The 18,758-nt window shown below is 36.1% G+C and overlaps 1 protein-coding gene across 4 annotated transcripts in view; it reads right to left on the bottom strand.

Annotated features, from left to right (window-relative positions):
- Positions 1–18,758, bottom strand: part of ADCY1 (adenylate cyclase 1) — a 172,332-nt gene that overhangs the window by 29,572 nt on the left and 124,002 nt on the right. For all 4 annotated transcript variants that reach the window (XR_010433200.1, XM_064666872.1, XM_064666863.1 and 1 more), the window contains 5 exons: positions 14,555–14,710; positions 10,891–11,085; positions 9,425–9,522; positions 6,165–6,249; positions 2,142–2,231 (listed from right to left, as the gene is read on the bottom strand). Coding sequence is in view for 3 of the 4 variants with exons in the window: in XM_064666872.1 (XP_064522942.1) it covers positions 2,142–2,231; positions 6,165–6,249; positions 9,425–9,522; positions 10,891–11,085; positions 14,555–14,710 (624 nt within the window). In the remaining variant the exon portion in view is untranslated. The remainder of the gene's footprint in view (positions 1–2,141; positions 2,232–6,164; positions 6,250–9,424; positions 9,523–10,890; positions 11,086–14,554; positions 14,711–18,758) is intronic.

Raw genomic sequence — 18,758 nt, 5'->3', positions numbered from 1 at the left:
CCAACCTTTACCCATAACGAAGGAAAAGGATAAGAGTTAGTATAAGTGGGGGGAGTGGGATGGTAGCGTGGAATTGATTTTAACAGGCACTTCCACATATGCCCTGCCCTGTACTTAAGCTTCTCTTTTTAAGTGTGTTATAAGACCTTTTTATTTCATCCTAAGCACTGGCAATGAAATTTTATACCATGCTGTAAAGTAACTGACAACCTTAAGGGTGATTAAGAAATGTTTTTTACAGGGGGCTGTAGTAATTTAAAAAGATGAAATATAATAAATATGATTTGAACTCATAATGCCTAACATTGTGAAATGAAGGAGTGAAGTGAAAAATCGATTTAAAGTGATTGGGTTCAATATCCTTAAAAATGCTCTTCATACTAAACTCATCCAAAAACATACACAGGCATGAGCGCTTCATCAATGATCTGCAATCCACCCAGGAAAACACCCTTTGTTGTACAACCAACAGTGAAACCTCAACACCTAGCTCCTCTGACAGATAAGAATTCTAGAGGCATTACTTTGCAGGAACTAATAATTTCTATGGATGAAACATTTCTCTTTAGGTTACAGGTTATTTTTGTTAAGAAAAGGATAAAGTTGTATTTGTGACCTATCTTAAGTTCTAACTGAAGGATCACTGCCTTGTTGGAGGACAGAACTTCTGAATTCTAATCTGACTTCTTCCACTGTTGTTCAATGTTTCTTTAGGGCTTACGATGTCTGTTTCTGATTTTCACCATCTTTAAGTGGCAATGATGGTGTTTGTTTCATTCGGTCAAAGTAAGTGTCAGATCTACGGAGGCTGATTCACAAAGATTTCAGCTATCATAACATTAGTCCTAATCCCAAAGTCATATACACAGAACTTGCTGAGAAGCTAGCCTGGAGGCACTGCACAGCTCTGTGCATTTTGGGCTAATGTTTGCACTAAGAACCACATATATGGCTGTGTTCTGCTTAGGGCTGTGTGTTAACATCATCACAGCTGATGTTCAGGAATTCCCAGGAATGTCTGAACATCAGTAATTCTTGGTTTCTCTCAGGACATTGGAATTCACAGAGAAGGGATCCACTGCCCATTCAGTTCATGTGGATAAGCTTAGTATAAGTTCTCAGGGCAGGTCCAGGAATGAGTGAATACACAAAATACAAAATAAGGGGCTTGGTATCTCAGTTAGCACTGAGAATTCCTCATGTCTTCTTAATGGTCAGAACACATTTTTTAATTCCTCTAGAGAGGCATAATTTCACACATCTGCCTTCTTAGCATTTCCAGTTGTGTTTAGTGTGCTATTTTTTGTGTGGATTCTTTCTTTTGAGTACCCTCCATTAGCATTAGCAGCCAAAATGCTGAAAATGAGTGTTTGGTATTTGGCAAGGCAACTGAATGACAAATATTTAGGTGGAAGTTTAAATTTGAATTCAAGTCCACCATGTAGACTAGATGCTAGGCTACAGTAAAGGAAGCTCAAGTTTCAGAACCATTAAGCAAGGTCACTTCATAGAACAGAAGCTTTCTAGATATTAGATGTGAATGGATCGTGTAAGTAGCACAGTGTAAGCACCTCTTCTTGTTACACAAAACTGTCCATATTTTAAGATGTCTTAAGATCTTTTCTGATCTGTCTGGACTAAAAATATCCCCCTGTTATTACACAGAAAGATGTTTTATAAGTTGCCACATAGAAATAGTAATCTTGTTTTGACACCATGCCTTGTCTGTCACAAAATATTAGCCAGTGAACTAGCAAGCAAGTTGAACATTTAAAAACAGTTTTCCCATAAAGTACAAGACATCAGCAGACTATATGATACTAAGTTTTGATATACAGATTTCTATAGGTGTTGACTAGGTATGATCTATGCAACTTGCTAATTGCTTTGCCATTCCTAATTCAACAGCTTGTCAGTTAAAGTTCAAATTACAGCAGAAGGGTTTAATTTTGAAGAAACATGCCCTGCAAGTATGAATAATAAAGAGAGTAGGAATTCACTAGACGAGACTATGGTTGCATTTATCAATGCAAACAATGATTGCATTAATGATTGCATTTATCAACGTGTTTAATGGATCTGTACCAGGTTGTTCTTTAAACAGAATGCTAAATTGTGTGATACTTGATATAAATACTCACCACACATCCTTGAGCCACAGAGTATATTAAGATCACAATAAAAATACACAAAATGGTACGAATTTGTATTGTCAGGCACCCTGGAAAACACTAAGAAAATAAAAAAAAATATTTACAGATAAATATTTTAAAATATTTTAAAGTGGGGTAGATATTTTTTAGTAGTCTATAATGAGAGGTGAATAAGGGATATGGAAATTTAGCCTGCATTGCAGTTATTGTTGTGTAATAACTGTTATGCAGTTATTATTGTGTAGATGTGTTTTAATGGTAATCGCAGCTTTGGGGATAATAAATATGAAATTATTATTACTATACATTATTTCTCACTATAATTAAAACTCTTAGAAAGTTTAGTAGCATGTCTACTCATGATGCAAATAATAAATTAGGATGGCATTTGATCTTGCTCTCATGGGAAAAACATCCAAAGCAACTTTTGCCTTGCAAATTATCAGTTCCAAATTGTGACCCAAGAGAACATACTGTGATAGCATAGAATTTTGGAGTGGTATTTGTGTTTTCTGCTATAATAGTCATGTTAAATGCCATGCCAGAATAGTTTTAATTATCAGGACTCATTAAAAATATTGAATTTGTCAGAAAGAGCAGTAGAGAACAAAAATATCTGGTGAAATAGAGTCTTGCTTATCTCCATTTTTACCCTGATTTCATCTATCACACTTCTAAATGTGTGAAGTTCTTGCTGCTATGAAGCCTATGACAGAATGTGAGAGACGAAGGGTAAGTTTGTCAGAATTGTTCCAGTCATACTGATCTACTCTGCTTTCAAGTAAAGCTGCTTTCCTTTCTTACCCTCTCACTATGGGTGTGTGGAGTATTTATTATATACTGGATCCGTGATATATCTTTCAGACCACTGGACTTCTTCCAGTGACTTCAAGGGTCAAGAACCAACTCCAAGAAAAAATCAGATTTAAAGTGGGGACAATCCTATATTCTTTAAAAGGAGGGGGCTCAGATTTATCAAGGTTGAATTTGACTTAAGGTCAAAGAGAGAAAGCAAACACCTGATTTTTGGACTAAAGTCACCAGTTGTGAAGGAAAGCTGTTCACTTCATGGCTATCACCAACATCAAAAGCATAGCTTCCAGTAGGCAGCAAAGTACTCACAGAGAGGGACTACTGTAGCCTTGGCACAACAGAAATCATGTATTTAAATACCTTCCCTTCCTTTCACATATGCAGAGACATTTCGCCTGTATGTGTGACCATGAATTAAAAATTGAGGTACTTATAGGTGAATAAACTTTGTTTGGGATGTGACACATGAGAATACAGCAATTAGAGCAGAAATAAAAAATATATGAACTGCAAATACATTCTAACTTCAGTATGAGTTAAGTCCGTGTAAGTGTATGTGTGGAACAACCAACATAATATCAATAATAGATTATGATAATATATCAATAATATATTATCAATATAATATATCAATAATATATATCAATAATATATTATTATACACCATAAACCAGATTAAGTATTAGTCAGCATCAATAAAATACGTTAGGATACTCGAGGTATATCAGCTTTAATAAAAGAGTGAGCATATTGCTGAACCTCAAATTGGAAGAATCTGAGGTTGAAAAACTGTGTCTCAAGGGAAACGATACAACATTGTCCAAAATTACATTATGAAAAAAGACAGACTATTTCTGCGTTTATTCATCACTAGCATACAGTTCAGGTTGCAAGGGACCTCAGGAGGCCCAAAAATAGTCTGCCTTAGCCCCCAGAGTCCCAGGGCTATTTTTGAAGAGCTGGTCACTCCCCAGCCTGTGTTATTGCAGGCAGTTCTTTCTTCTCAGGGCCTGGACTTTGCATTTATGCGTGCTGTATTTCATGATTCCTGTTGGCCTATTCTGCCAGCCTATCCAGAATCCTCTCAATAGTCATCCTGACAGCTATTCTGCCAAAACTGGAGTCGTGGAGTATACATGAGTATACTCCATGTCCTTCTCCAGGTTGCTGATAAAACTGTCTAACAGGACAGGATTCAGGATAAATGCTCATGGTACCCCACTTACTACCAAATAGAGTACAACCATAAACTGCTATGCTCTGAATTTGACCATCCCAATGGCATTTTACCCATCAAACTCTCCACGTAACTAGACCAAAATCCTATACACACATGGCGTGGAATGTGCAGATTTATCCATATAAATAAAAAAAAAAGTTAATTTTGTTTGAAGGAAATATATACATTCCATTAATTCAGTTTGCAATCAAATTCAGTTTGCAATTATCTACTGCTTATTAAAGAGAGCTTAAAGATAATGCTGGATTGTTAACAGTGACAAAACAACACACAGATTCAAAGACCACGTGTCCTGACACATTGTGCCAATTTTTTTTGGTCTGTGTGGTAATAGATGTTCTATATGTTGACATGCTAGGCTATTGTGTTAAAAAGAAAAATTTAAAAGATAAGGTATGAGACATGTCTGAATTAAAACTCTGACACTAACATGATTTATACTTCTGACTTTAAGTCATTCTAAGATTGCAACTACTTTTTAATGATAGCATAGGATTTTGTGCTTTATTTTCTTTGTTTTCTTTTATTTGTGGAATTTTTATTAACTATATAAGTACTGTCAGAGCCCAGAAATGCTAGGTAACTAGTACAGTAAAACATTGTCATAGTGGTTTTAGGAGTAAGGCATTCAATGGTAAAGCATGGAGAAGCTGAGCCACTTATCTAGTGTGAAAGAACAAATAAGTGACAGAAGACAGATTAAAATAGGGGAACGACTGGTTTACATTCTATACATTCTACATCCTTTATACATAGCATATTCATTATATTTTATTTACTCTATAAGACAAATTTTCACCATAAAATTTTAAACTGTGATATTCTGATGTTTTATATTTCTTTATTTTTCTAATGGTGGATTTGATCCTGTAAGGTATTGAATCTATAGAGGAACCTGGAATAAATACAGATTTTGTTGACTGACAAAACAGATGGAACACATCTCAAGTTTGCACTAACCCCAGGGAAACCGTATAAAGAGAAGTAATTTCCCATAAACTTCATCTGTGTTTCTAACATCTACACAGAGAAGAATAGATGATAAACTACTTTGCCTTAATGAAACAAAAGAGATCATCAAAATTACTCCCAAATAATTGTGCAAGTTTATAAATAGGGATCTACTCTGTACCTGATACTCTGCTAATATGCTATTTAAGTTTCCATGAAAACAATGACTTTTCTCCTGCCAAAGGACATTTTTTTAAACTAAAATTAGTGTGTGCTAATCAGAAAAGCTGATTAACTGCGTAGGTGTTTTGTCCTGATATTTGTCTGAAAAGTCTAAATTTAGATTAATCCACTACAGATTTCTTTCATCAGAAAATTAGCCTGTAGATGCTTTATTCTGATGTGGCAGACCTAGTTCGCTGATAATGCAACCAAATGTCCTTCTACATCATTATTGTCGTGAAAATATAATGCAGGAGAATTAATCATTACTAAAGGTTTTGAAAAGGCCAAGGATTATCTGTGCAAAACATTGTACTTTACCATCAAAACAGCTGCAGCTTTGGCAGGAAAAAATTTGAAAACAGAGGGGAATTTATCAGGACTTTACACCCAGATACCAGCTGAAATGGAAGGGAGAACTAGTGTGCTCTGCTGTCAGAAAGGAGTAGAAGTCAGATTAAAGCAGTTGTTTTTCTGAACACTGCAATGATTCGGTACCTAGTTGTAAGTGTTAAGGGACGATGTAGCAAAAAAGACAGAAAGCATAGAATTAATGGCACTGAATGCTACAGTGCTGTAACGATTACTCATGTAAAGTCTACTTTCAGGTGATCCATCTTTGTTTTTGAAGTGCCTAATACATTACTTTGCAATGAATTTGATAAGCACATAGCTTTCAGACTCTATGAATCTGTGAAACTTACACAGATGACTTCATATTCCAAAGGACAAGCATAGCATGGACACCAAAAGGAAGAATAGTCATAAAATCTTAAATCACTTACTTGTACTCGTGTGACGTGTAGGTACATAATACAAGCCACTAGGAAGCATATGCAGAACACCAGGAGAACAAGAACTACGGTACTCCTAGAATCAAAATACAACAGAAGCAATGCAACTCAGTAGCAGATGAGAACAAACTGCTGTTTGGGGTCCTTCTGAAATGTTATTTTAAACCAATGGTGTAAGATCTCCTCCTCAACCTTGCTGTAATACTAACCACAGCGGAGGGAATTTAACAGTGAAGTGCACTGCTCTCAAGACTAAGACACTAGTAAATGCTCTTGTATATGGTTCCCACTCTGGACTCAGCAAGGAGATTAAAGCACCTCAAAAATTCAAATATATGGTGTGTCAGGAGAGACACTTTCTAATTGTAGGCTAATGCAGAATATTCAGCATGATGATTTTCACAAGGGAGTATGTAACCCAGTTACTTGGCCTTGGCAGCTATGTAACAGTTACCAGATGCTTTTTCTCTCTTTCTCAAAGATTCAGAAATCAGAGGTCATTTAACTCAGTCACTTATCAAGTCAAACAAAATCAGACCAGACTGCCTTCTAATGAAATAGAACAGAACAGAACTCCTTCCTCAGTCTTTCTCAATGGTTAGACAAACCTTAGGTTTCACAAAGGCTTGTTCTTCATGAGAAGAAGGGTGCAAACCAAGACCTTTCCATCTCCAGAAAACTTCTGTTATTGGAAAAGTACTGTATGGATGTGTGCAACTTGACAAAAATAACTCCACCAGTGCTGGTACTGGTGCATTTGATTTTTGCTTAGGGACACATCAGCCATGGAACCAGGGCTGCATGACATCAGCATAACACAATCTTCATGCCTTCTTTTCTAGCTTGTGAGAACAAACCAGCCAGTCCAGAAGATAAGAGCCATGTTTCATATATATGTATCTGTGGCCTTGATGATTACTGGGGAAAGATTGGTTATACAGGGTTTCGAACAGCGGAAGTGTGCAATTCTCCTGTATAATTTCTAACTATTTGGCTTTGATTTCAAATTCATATAATGATTCCTATCAATACAGGAACAGGGAAAATTCTGTATTGTAGTATGTGTAACCAGAATGGGGAGGTGACTCTAGTACAGTCAGTATGGATTCTGAATACAAGTATTAATAGACTACAGGCTCTCGCTTCTAGAGAATTCACTTGTATTCAGGATGATAGTATGCTAGAAAAGAATGCAGGGGCCATGAATGCAATAATGGCCCCTTTTAGGGGGCCATCTTTTAGGCAGCAATAACCAACAATTGACATTAGTGTTGAGTGAGACCCTGACATACATTTGGGTTGGCATTTGTAAAAGGGGCTACATTGTTTTTTAAAAAATAAACACAGTATAAGACATCAGAAAGGTTCATCATCAGAGCTTTTAATGGCTACATTGCATATGTGCCTCCATAATTGGACAGATTAGGTTGACTGGAACATAACCTTACTTTCAACAACTCCATCTGGGGACATGAAATATGCCTTTAGCTGAGAAGCTGTTTTGCTCAGATGATGATAGGAATTGTGAGAATGTCAAGCCCATTGCTTTCTGTGTATTTATGCAGCAACTGGCTTTCGTACAACATTTAGTTGTCTAGATTTTGAACCTCCTTCTTGGAATATTGCCATACATCACTTCTTCCATTAGAATAACATATTAGAAGTCTTGTTTTGGCTTTTGCATTCTTTTGTCATATTTATAACTGCTTTGGCAATCTAAAGAGCAGCCCAAAGCTCCAAGTTCTGGGGAGAGGGGAAATTTTCCTATACTTTCAAAGTTTTAATTTAGTTCACAGTTGCATATGTATCACAGTGAGGGAAGAGCCCAGTGAGACTAGTAATTTGGCTAGAATAACAGATACTGGAAGAAAGAATTTAGGAGCATTCAGTGGATGGATTTCCTAACTAACCCAGTCCATCTTCATGACCTTCAGTGGTGATATTCTGCTGGAGCTTGTGTGTCTGTCAGATCAGAGCTTAAACTTAATCTCTGTCCAGCTGTTTTTTAAGTGACAGTACTTTTTGGAAAGGTTATCATATGATTCTTGGAAATTCATTCTATTTTTTTTCATTTTTTTCTCCTTGTTCAAAATTGCCATGTATTGCAGCTGTGGTTTACTGCAGAAGAGGGTGAAAGACTTCTTAATTATGTTCCAATTAGTCAGCAGAATTGTTATTCTGGAAATGATGACGTAAGTGATGATTTTTGTCAGTGACTTTGAATTCTTCAGATGAAAGGTATTATACAACTTATTATTATTATTATTGAGTTAAAAAAAAGTGTTTCTCAATCTTTCAATAAAAAATAATAGACCATAAAAGTATTACCCTGACTGGGGGTTTGTGAATAGAAAAAACCAGAATTTTAAATGGGATTTTCATTAACTGTGGCCAGCTCTATTCTCACTGAAATTGTAATAATTAGTAAAAGTGAGTAAAGTTTATTTTTAATGTTTTGATATTCTAATATAAAAAAGCTTATTACTAATAAGTTTTATACCTTAAACACAATTCTATCTGCTTATTATAACCTCTAGATTTGACAGTGAATTTTAATTATGTTTTGTTTAGTAAAAAATCACATAGAATTGACAAAATCTGAAGCAATCACTAAACTGTATCACTCAGCAATAGGTATAGAACAGCCCTGAAATACATCATGAGCATTTGGTTTTTTCTGGGTTGGCGCAGTCAAGGCCTGACTGCAACTTATGGGTGCATGGCCAAACTATCCACTAGGCAGTTTATGTAGTGATAGCATTGATACAAAAAACCTCAATGCAGGCTATAAATTTGGGTTGAAAAGCTAGGTGGGTACTTCAGTACTTAGTTTCCATTAAAATCCGTATAGTTCTATCTATGTTGCTATCAATACCTGAAGTACCTCATCCAAAGTCAGCACAAACACATTTAAAAAAGTTGTAGTAACACCTTTGTTTGTAGCACAGAAATGCTTTAAATAAGTTAGAAATAAACACGGAAAGTTTAAATAAGTTTAAATGTGGTTTTTTTCCTTCTAAGTGCATCCTTCTACCAAAAAAAAAAAAAAAAAAAAAGATAGTGAAAAGTGTCTCCTTTGGACGAATAGATAGAAAGAGATTAGACTGAGAATATATAGCAGAGAATCTCCTATATTAGAAGATGGCAACTTTGGTGCTCATTCCTGTTCCAAAGACTTTAATGTTTTAATTTGTGCAGGATGTCTGAAGATGTTCCACTTTGATTTATAATGGCAAAAGACAGAAACTTACTGTGGTATTATTAGAAGGTAGACAAGGCCAAATAAGGCAGCTAGAATTAATGAGAGAACTACAGCACTGGTGAAGTACTCGTCTTGAAGCTGGTGGTACTGTTAAAGAAAGGAAGAAATTAAGACAGTAGATATTTTATATACACCTAGTCAGCAACACTTGTCCATTCTCAGTAAGAAAGAACTATAGCCTAAAATAAAACAAGCTCCTACTTAGTTTAAAAACATACAAATAATCATGGCTTAATTCGCATGAAAAAAACAGATGAGGCAAGTCTACACAACATTTTCCTTGACAGACTTCTGTTTTACCCTGTAACTAGTCAAAACTGGGTTAGGTTCAGATGTAAGTTTATCTTTTGGAGAAAAAAATTCAGCCATTTTGAACTAGAAGGAGGTGGCACTTCCTATTCTCTACTTACTCATCATGAAACAAGGTTAAACACCCCTTGGTGCTGCCTTCAAGAAGTCCTGTCATCTCAGCTGCTCGGGGCAGGACACTAATGGGTGGACTTGGAGGCAGCTGCTAATGAGATGCATGGGTTTAGTTTTGAGCAGCTACTGTCTTCAATTCCACTAAGCTACACACTTTACAAGATAACACTTTATAGGGGTAGAAACACAGAAGTGTTTTCTCAGAAAGATTAAAAGTTCAATCTCATTTACATCAAAAGACTTTCTTATTTTGAAAGAGAACAGTTACACTCGGATAATAAATTACTCTGGAAACCTCAAATCAAAATTTATGATTAAAACCTTAAAAATTAGATCCAATATGGCACACAGACTTCTGACTTGGAACAGTAGAGACATTAAATGTTACTGCCAGAATAATCCAAAACCATAACACTTTTGCTTTTTAAAAAACATATAAACTACAGGCTGTAAATACAAACAATTTGTATTTACAAACAAAACCAAGGTAGGAACAATTGTTAGCTTATATGCATAGTTATAAGTCTGGAGTTAATCCACTGCTTTCAGCACAGTCAGACTGGTGCAAGAACACAACCTTGCTCAGAGATTTAAGGGGTTTTTTTTTGTTATTTTCTAGAACTGATGGGATCAATACTTGTCAGGCTAATATGCAGAGGGAAGCATCCTCCTGTCATTAGCACTTTTCCAGAGCACATGAGTTAGTAGGCAGCCACATTGCCATGAGACAGCATTAAACAGGGGACACAGGTCAGGCAGTTTGGATAACCAAAAGAAAGACAAAAACACAGGATATGTAACATTATGGAATAGGATCTTGGTAAGTAGGATGATACTGATCTTTCTTTTTATCCTCTTCAAGCGTTTTGATAGAAGGTAGAGATAATGTCTCCCTCTTAACTGAGAGACAGTCCAGTGAAGTATTTAAAGATAGTGAGTAGAATTTAAATATTGTATAAAAACAAACAAAACCCCAATGCTAGCTGGCTCATGGTCAGTGAAATGAGTAAAAATAATTTAAAACTCCCTTACTTTATTTTCACGCTCAATTTGCTTATACTTCAGGGTAATGAAGTTCAAGTCAGCCATCTCAGACTCAGTTTGCCGGGCCTCTATCAAGCGGCTGATGTATCTGTTTACTCGAGTTCCTGGAGTGTTGTATACAACATTAGTAGAAAAAGAGGAACGATTCCTGAGTTTTTCAGAGGCTGTCCTTAATGCTCTCCTCTGTGGCACAGATGAAAGAAGAAGCACAGATTTTATTAGCACTGAAATTTTTCATTGCTGTTCATATTACCTCAAGCTCACAGTCAAGATGAGGAGTTCATCAAACAGAGCAACTACAAAAGACAGATATCTTATCTCCATGCGAATGCCATCTTGTAAAAACTCCTTAGCTGAAATCCTGATTTCATTCAAACCAATGAGAGGCCCCCCCCACTGCATTCCAGGATTTTAATCCAGAAATTCTCTTCATACACTGCCCTGACAGTTCTCTGCTACTGAGGAAATAATCAGTTTGTTCCCAATCAGTGTGACTTTACCTTGCAATTATTTTTTCTTGACAGAAGGTGTGAAGCTCTGGACATCTTGAAGACAATACAATCAGGCTCTTCATGACACAAGAAAGTCCTACTGTCTAGGTAGCAATACATATTTTGAAAAGATAATTTTCCTTAACCACTTACACAATGACCATGTGTGACTTCAGAGGGCCTGAAATCTCAAGTGTTCCTATCTTTAACTCACCCAAGTGGTTTTCTCATTAAGACCTCTTGAGTATGCCTCATGCGCACTTGCAGATCCAGATGGCACAACCCAATAAATTATCAGAGCTAACCTGTGCCTAACTGGCTCCTTCATGGCTGAAGTAGCATGACTGTCAAGATGATCACTCATAGTCCCTTTCAGTGGAAAATATTTATCACCGAGCTTATCTGAAAGGGATGTAGACAAGCTGTCTTGCTTTCCACAGAGAGCACTCGGGAGACCATGAGCAGCATTTCCGTCACACTGGTGGCAACCATCAGTTGAGGGCATTGTAATCTAAACCATTATGGTTAGATCTGTACTAGTATGAATAGAGAGGGATCAAGCCTTCCTTCTCAGAAGAGTTTTGACAACCAAGCTTGGGCAAGTTCTACTATTTTTATAAAGTTAAAGGAATACTTTTTTATCTAACATCTGTGGAGTTCAAGACAATTCAAAACATTATGGAATGACAAGTCTGCTCAGGATATAATCAGCAGAGTCTGTCAGAGAGACGTTAAAGAAGCAAACAAAATTTCTCTCTTCAGAGCAGTCAGTACTTAATAAGCCCCTCTTTAAAGGCTACACTACAAAATACCCTTTTAAACCAGATAGTAAAAAAAAGGTGGTGATTGCTATTTAAGTAATCCTGCAGGAATGGCCATTTCCTGTCTTATTCCACAAGAAGTTCTTATGAGATCCTCATCAGTAAACAAACTGTGGAGTACAGCAGTTCATTAGCTTACATAGCTTATGTTATATGGATATTATACCTGAATACGTATGAACAGTGGGAAGGGTTATCTACTGACTGACACGTTAGCTTTCTGATCATAAAGAAAAATGGACCTTAGCAAAGATAAAAATAGCTTTCTCAGTCTTGTTTTGCTGGCTTTGTATGTAGAGAGGACATTATACCAGCACTAAACAATTATGAGGCTACTTGAAACATTTTTCTTCAAACTATCAGATCCCATTACTTGGTAAATTGTCTGTGGTGTAAGAACTAAATGTTTCAACACAAAAAATTATCTGGGGAACTTACATGGACTCAATTCTGATCTTCTGGGTACAGTTAGGAATAATTGAAATCTTAAATTGCCAGCCAAACAACTATTCTCAGTGTTTCTAAAGAGATAAATTTGTTCTCCTGTAGAAGACATTTGTCCCACTAGTTTGCAGGGAAACTGAGTGCTTTCAAGAATATTGTCAGGAATACATAGTTTTACTTGACATAAACAATAATTAGTTATCATATGTATTGCATAAGGTGAAGCAGAAAGAACATCTTCGGGGATTTTTTACAATTCAAATTTAAGCCTATAGTATAACAACGGGGTGAGCAAAATACCATTTCTTTGCTTTAAAACCTGGAAGGAGGGTAGATGATGGGTGTTATTCTGATATATGGAATAAATTATACTATCTATTCTGCCATTTTGAAATAGGGTTAAAGTTACTGCTCTTAATCAAAATAGCTGTTCCTTACAAATAATGATTTCCTCTGTGTCTCTTATTTTTATCTCTATTATTATTTCATACAGCAGACTTACATTGTCTTATATGTGATCAAGCCAGTATTTATATTTCTCAGAAATGTATTGGCTTTAAAGCCTTTAAAGCCCTGCTTGTTTTACCTGATTTATGTGATTCGACGACTGAAAGCTCTGAAGAAACCCTGCACTGCAACACAGTGTATTTATATTAATAGCGTATAATATAAATCCATGATAATTTTTACATAACAGTTACAGAAGCTCGGAACAATTGTTTCAGTTAATAACAGCATTTTAGAACTTCACTGCAAATGTTCTGACATGCAAAAATTTTCATCAGATCCCTAGCAAACTCATATGGGTATTTTCTGTGTATATTACCATATTTATATATACATATACACAAGACACAATGCAAAATATTGCATATGCTTCAAAGAACGTGTGGGTTCCTTTTTTTAAATAGTCAAAGACAGCACTAATTCACAATTGGAAGGACTTGTACATGGCTAGTTTCAAAATAAAATCTGGAGTTTCTGAAAGACTTCACTGAAAATGTGTTTTAAAGATACTAACAGACTTTTCTGCCCTTTTCCTGCAGAACAAACACAAGCATATGTAAAACCCAAAATATGAAATTTTGAATGTTTTCTGAAAGTAAGATTTAGACTGAATCTTCAATAAATGTACATTATTAAACAAAAATAGCAACAAAAAAACCCAAAAAAACAACTCTCCGCCCCAAATAATGTGGAGCAATCAGTCAAGCTGAATTACTGCTTCCAACGCACATTATGACACCACTCACTGGTGGAGTTACTATGTAATATTGCCACCTGCTGGCTAAGAAAATGGAACGAACAACTCTAAAGGGTTTTTTTCATAAATTTTTGGGTAGATTCATGTACAGAAAAGGAAGTAAATCAGGCTACTAGTGTGTAAAGCAATTTTGATTTATGGCACTACAAGGCATCCAAGAAAGCGGACTTTGTATTAGGAATTTCTCTGTTTAGTATTTGTATTAGGGACTGAGAGCAGTTTTGACTAATCAGTTGCCTTTCATTTTTTAGAGAACCATGTAGAGATATAAAATTATTCTGTTGTTTTGTATTTGCCATCAATAGCTTCAGACTGTGATGGACAAAAGATGCAAAATAATATCTCTTCAAAATGATGGAAAAAGCCTCAGAAACTAATTTCTGTGAAGGAAGCCCTTAATAGAAACCCCATAAGCCACCTCAACTGGTTTTTCCAAGAGGTGCTACAAATTTAAGGCCTTTTTAAATTTTGTTTTTACAGTGAGCATTATATAATGCTAGCTTCAGCTCCAGTAGGAACACCAGAAACTTCTCTTTCAGTCAATAACATCATCCCTTATGTTCTCAAAACAAGTCTGCTGGATGCAGTCCTGAACTGATGCACAAAGAGTGCACATGGCCCACATGGATTACCTTATCGTCATCCTCACACGTCATGACATTGGAGAAAGGGATCTCTGCTTTGAACATCTTACGACAGTGCATGAGCTGAACAAGCAGATAGCAGACTGTCTTGAACTTCATTCTTTTTGCAGGCTTAATGTCTGAGAGAATCAGTCCAGGAAATATCTGTTGATCAGAAAAATAATATTTATAACTGTCATTACATTCCCATGCAGACATACATACTTGCAGGCATTTGCACCACCTAGTGGTCAGAACAAAGCAATATTAAAATTAAGAAGCAATGCATTTTGATAAACATCCAGTATTTGCAAATGAAGATTACTTCATCTTTTTTAATCCGAGATATAAAGAATCTATTGAACAGATTTTAAACTCATACTTAACATTTTGGGAACTGTTTTCTGCTTAGATATGTAGACTCTAAAACAGTGCATTAATGATAAACTCATGAAAGAGGCAATATTTGTATTTTTATAATGTTAAAATAAATTCTGGGAAAATATAGGAAAAATAACGAGGAAATCAGGATTTTTATCAATCGATGTTAAAAAAATTTAATTTGTCTTTTTCTTCTTTTCTCATTCTGCTACTTCAGCCATTGGTAAGCTCATTAAAATCTGAAGAGGATAGCTTTTGCTTTAAAGATAGACATATATGCCTTAGAAGGAGTTTGTGAGGCACTGAAGTTATATCTTACATCTTATTTCTTCAAAGCATGGAGTGTTATACCACGGAGAAATACTCTCAGAGGGTTGGGTATAATCTATTCCTTTTACCACAGGACTCCCAGTTCAGCAAGGACAAATATTTTCTTGGTTACCTCTTAAGCATGTATTTAACTCTTGCTGACTTCAGTAAACCCCTATTATGTATTCAGATGCTTTCACAGACCATAATATTCTATCCTTAGTATTTATACCAAACTTACTCATGCTTCTGTACACATGTGGAATGTGTAAAGCAGTGTTAATGAGAAATGTGGAAGCCCCCCATGTCGTCACTGTATGGGAATTTAAGCTTGTAAAATTGATATATTCTGGAACAGCAAAATAAAGAAGCACAGAGGATTTGGTCCCTAGTGTTCCTAGATACAAAAGACAGAGCAAATCATAGTCCAAAATCTTCATTCAAATGGCACTGAGAATTTGCTGTGCAGTCTTCACAATACTGTGGTTTACTAGAGCCATTTACATCATTACTTCAGTGATCAAAGAACAAAGAAGAAACTGAAAGCATTTGTTTAATGCATGTTTTCACAGACACTTAAATTTCGAGGGGCAGGGCAAATGACACTGTTTATGTTCCAAATGGCATCTCAGATATTGGTTTGCTGTGATGTTTAGCACATATAGCTAGGCACTTGCATTTTCTGGGTAACCAAGTTAATATATTATTTAACTCCCAATACCCTGTTTAGTCAGTCATGCTGTGTCTATGAAACACAAAAATTACCAAAATGTTGCACTATTTTTTTTTTTTCTAGCAGATGGCCATGTTATAAACATAGGACATGTTCCAAATGTGTAAAGGTGCCTAGGTATGCACATGTGCTTTATTGTGCACTGGAAGGCTAACTGAAGCCAGCTAGCATCACCAGCACTGCACTGCACAGTTGTCAGCTGAATTCTAAAAGGACATTAGCGTATCTGGTGTGTAATCACTCGTATAAGTGATAGTTTAACAAAAGTCTCTGCGAAGAGATTCCCAATATGAACCCTTTCTTTCAAGGGCTTTCTGACAGAAGACTTACCACTGAATTGCACAGAAGATACTGTACAAGGATATTCACATACTAATCATCCTTTAGGTATTCCTAAGGACACCAAGTAGATGGTTGTTAGACTTGAGTATAGCAGATATGATCAGCATTTGAGCTACCATTCCCAACAGCCAAAACATGCTTTTTGGAGAGATACTCTACTTACAAATTTTCCTAATGTAGTTATAATTCCTCTAGAAGTTCTCTATATTTTACTCAATATCTCTATCAAAATTTTGATACAACAAATTTAGCAACTGTCTTGAAACTCCTTCCAGTTTTGCAGTTTGTTTGTTTGTTTCTTTTTTTTTTTTTTTTTTTTTTTTTTTTTAAGACAAGGGGATAATAGGGGATTAGACAGAAGTTTACAGGTGGACACTATCTTAAGAGGTCGTTAGCTCTTTTTTTGCTCAAACTTTTCACTGTGGACATTGCATTAATTAGGTCAACAACTTTGGTTTTAGGTTGCCACTAGATTGGCTTGGAAAGATGCTTTTAAATAAATTTAGAGAGAAACAAAAGCTGCCTGGCAGCCTTCGTTATGGAAATGCCACAGTATAGATGGAAGAGTGGTAAAGAACAGGTAGAACATCTTCCTAGCAAAAGATTCAATGAGGCATGACTCTGAAAGGTGAGCAACATGGGCATAACTATATCCTCCTACAAGGAGAATAATTTAGACTTTCCTCCATACAAACTTCTTATAATAGATGTGTTTTTGAGAACAACCTGCAACTTGAAAATTTGGAACAAATACAGTCTGATTCAGGCAGTGTGGCCCTGCCACCAACATGACTTTTCTTTAACCACATGTTTTCATTCAGTTTCCTGACTTTATCTTCAAATAAGTAGGTAGAACATTTTTAGCTCTTATCATCAACCAGTCTCTTTCAGTTTATAAATCTTATTGGCAGATAATATATCAAGAGCATACACCTTTTATATGTTGGAAATTCAGAAAAATTTTTCTAGCTCTTTCCGAGTTAAATGGAAATTTCAGCACAGGTCACTGGAAAAAATGGAGTAGTGTATCTACTTCTGAGCTCCCCAGTACAAGAAAAACAGTGACAAACTGGAGTGAGTTCAGCAAAGATTCACCAAAACAAGTACAGTTCTCAAGCACATGAGAACCTGAGGGAATTCAGTTCATTTAGCTGGAAGAAGAGATGCAGGGATCTAATTGCCATCTTCAGCCACTTAAGTAGTAGCTGGAGAGAAGACAGAGCCAGACTCATCCCAAATATTACTCAGAAAAAAGGCAATTAATATAGGCTGTACCAAAGGAAATTCCTATTTGACACAAAGAATAGAAGTTCAACTGTGAGGATTATCCTGTGCTGGAGCAGGCTGCCTAGAGAGGCTGCCAAATCTCCAGCCTGGTAAACACTCAGAATTCACTCAAAAGTGGATTTAACTGCAAAGCTGGCCCTGCTTTGAGCAAGGAGGTTGGTCACATGACCTCCAAAGGCCCCTTCCAAACTCAATTACTGTGCAATGCTATGAAAATTTGTGGAACACACACAGCTACTGTTCTTCATGGTTGGCCAAGAACATAACCACACAAAGGATATTGCATACACACAAACTGGGCACACTGGTACTTCTCAGCAGATCATGTATAATTTTATATATAGTTTTGATTAGTTGGTTGGGGGGAGGTTTGTTGGGGTTTTTTTTGTTCATTTGCTTGGGTTTTTTTGTTTGTTTGTTTTTTTTTTTTAATCTAGTCATTGCAAGACATATAGATTTCTGCACTGGAACTGAGGATTTTCCATTCTACTATTATATATACGCAGTATCAAAAAGACAAAGGAGTTCTCTCACTTTCATCTCACAAATCAGGTCTCCTTTTTATTGTTGCTTTTACAGCAGAACAACACTTTTGACATTGAACTACTCAGTGGAATATTTAAGTAATCTCACCCTCTGCTCTAAGTCTCTGATAAAGTCAAGAAATGCAGTATAATCTGTTAAAACAGACTTAAAAAAAAAATCAAACAAAACCCCCAACCTCAGTGTCTTTTACTCTGCTTTTGTTCTGCTTTTGCTCCAGGCCAGCATTATAGGAAAGCTGGACTGCAGCATTCCCATTCTAGCTCATTCTGTCAATGCATTTTACTTTCAGGCTTCTTTTTGACCCTCAGGATCATCTCTAATTCTGTTCACTGTTCATTTACTTCATAATTTTAGCAAAGGTTGGTTGTTTGCTGAAACACAGCTGGCAAATAAGGTGTGATTTTCTAATAGAGCACTGTGAAAGCATCCAGGCTATCTACAGCTCGGTGAATGTCTTTAGGTATGCAGAATACAAACAAGTGCGGATTAAAATCCTGGGAAAACACCCCAGTGTTTGAATGCCATGTAATATTCTGACAAGTGTTTAACTGGTGCTCACCTGAGATTGTCAGAAATGTCAGCAGACTATTACTCCCCTAACTATATTCAACCACA

The sequence above is a fragment of the Pseudopipra pipra genome, chromosome 1 (assembly GCF_036250125.1).
Source record: "Pseudopipra pipra isolate bDixPip1 chromosome 1, bDixPip1.hap1, whole genome shotgun sequence".
NCBI lineage: Eukaryota > Metazoa > Chordata > Aves > Passeriformes > Pipridae > Pseudopipra > Pseudopipra pipra.
Note: the sequence above shows the minus strand (reverse complement) of the source record. Positions and strands in the feature narration are given on the sequence as shown.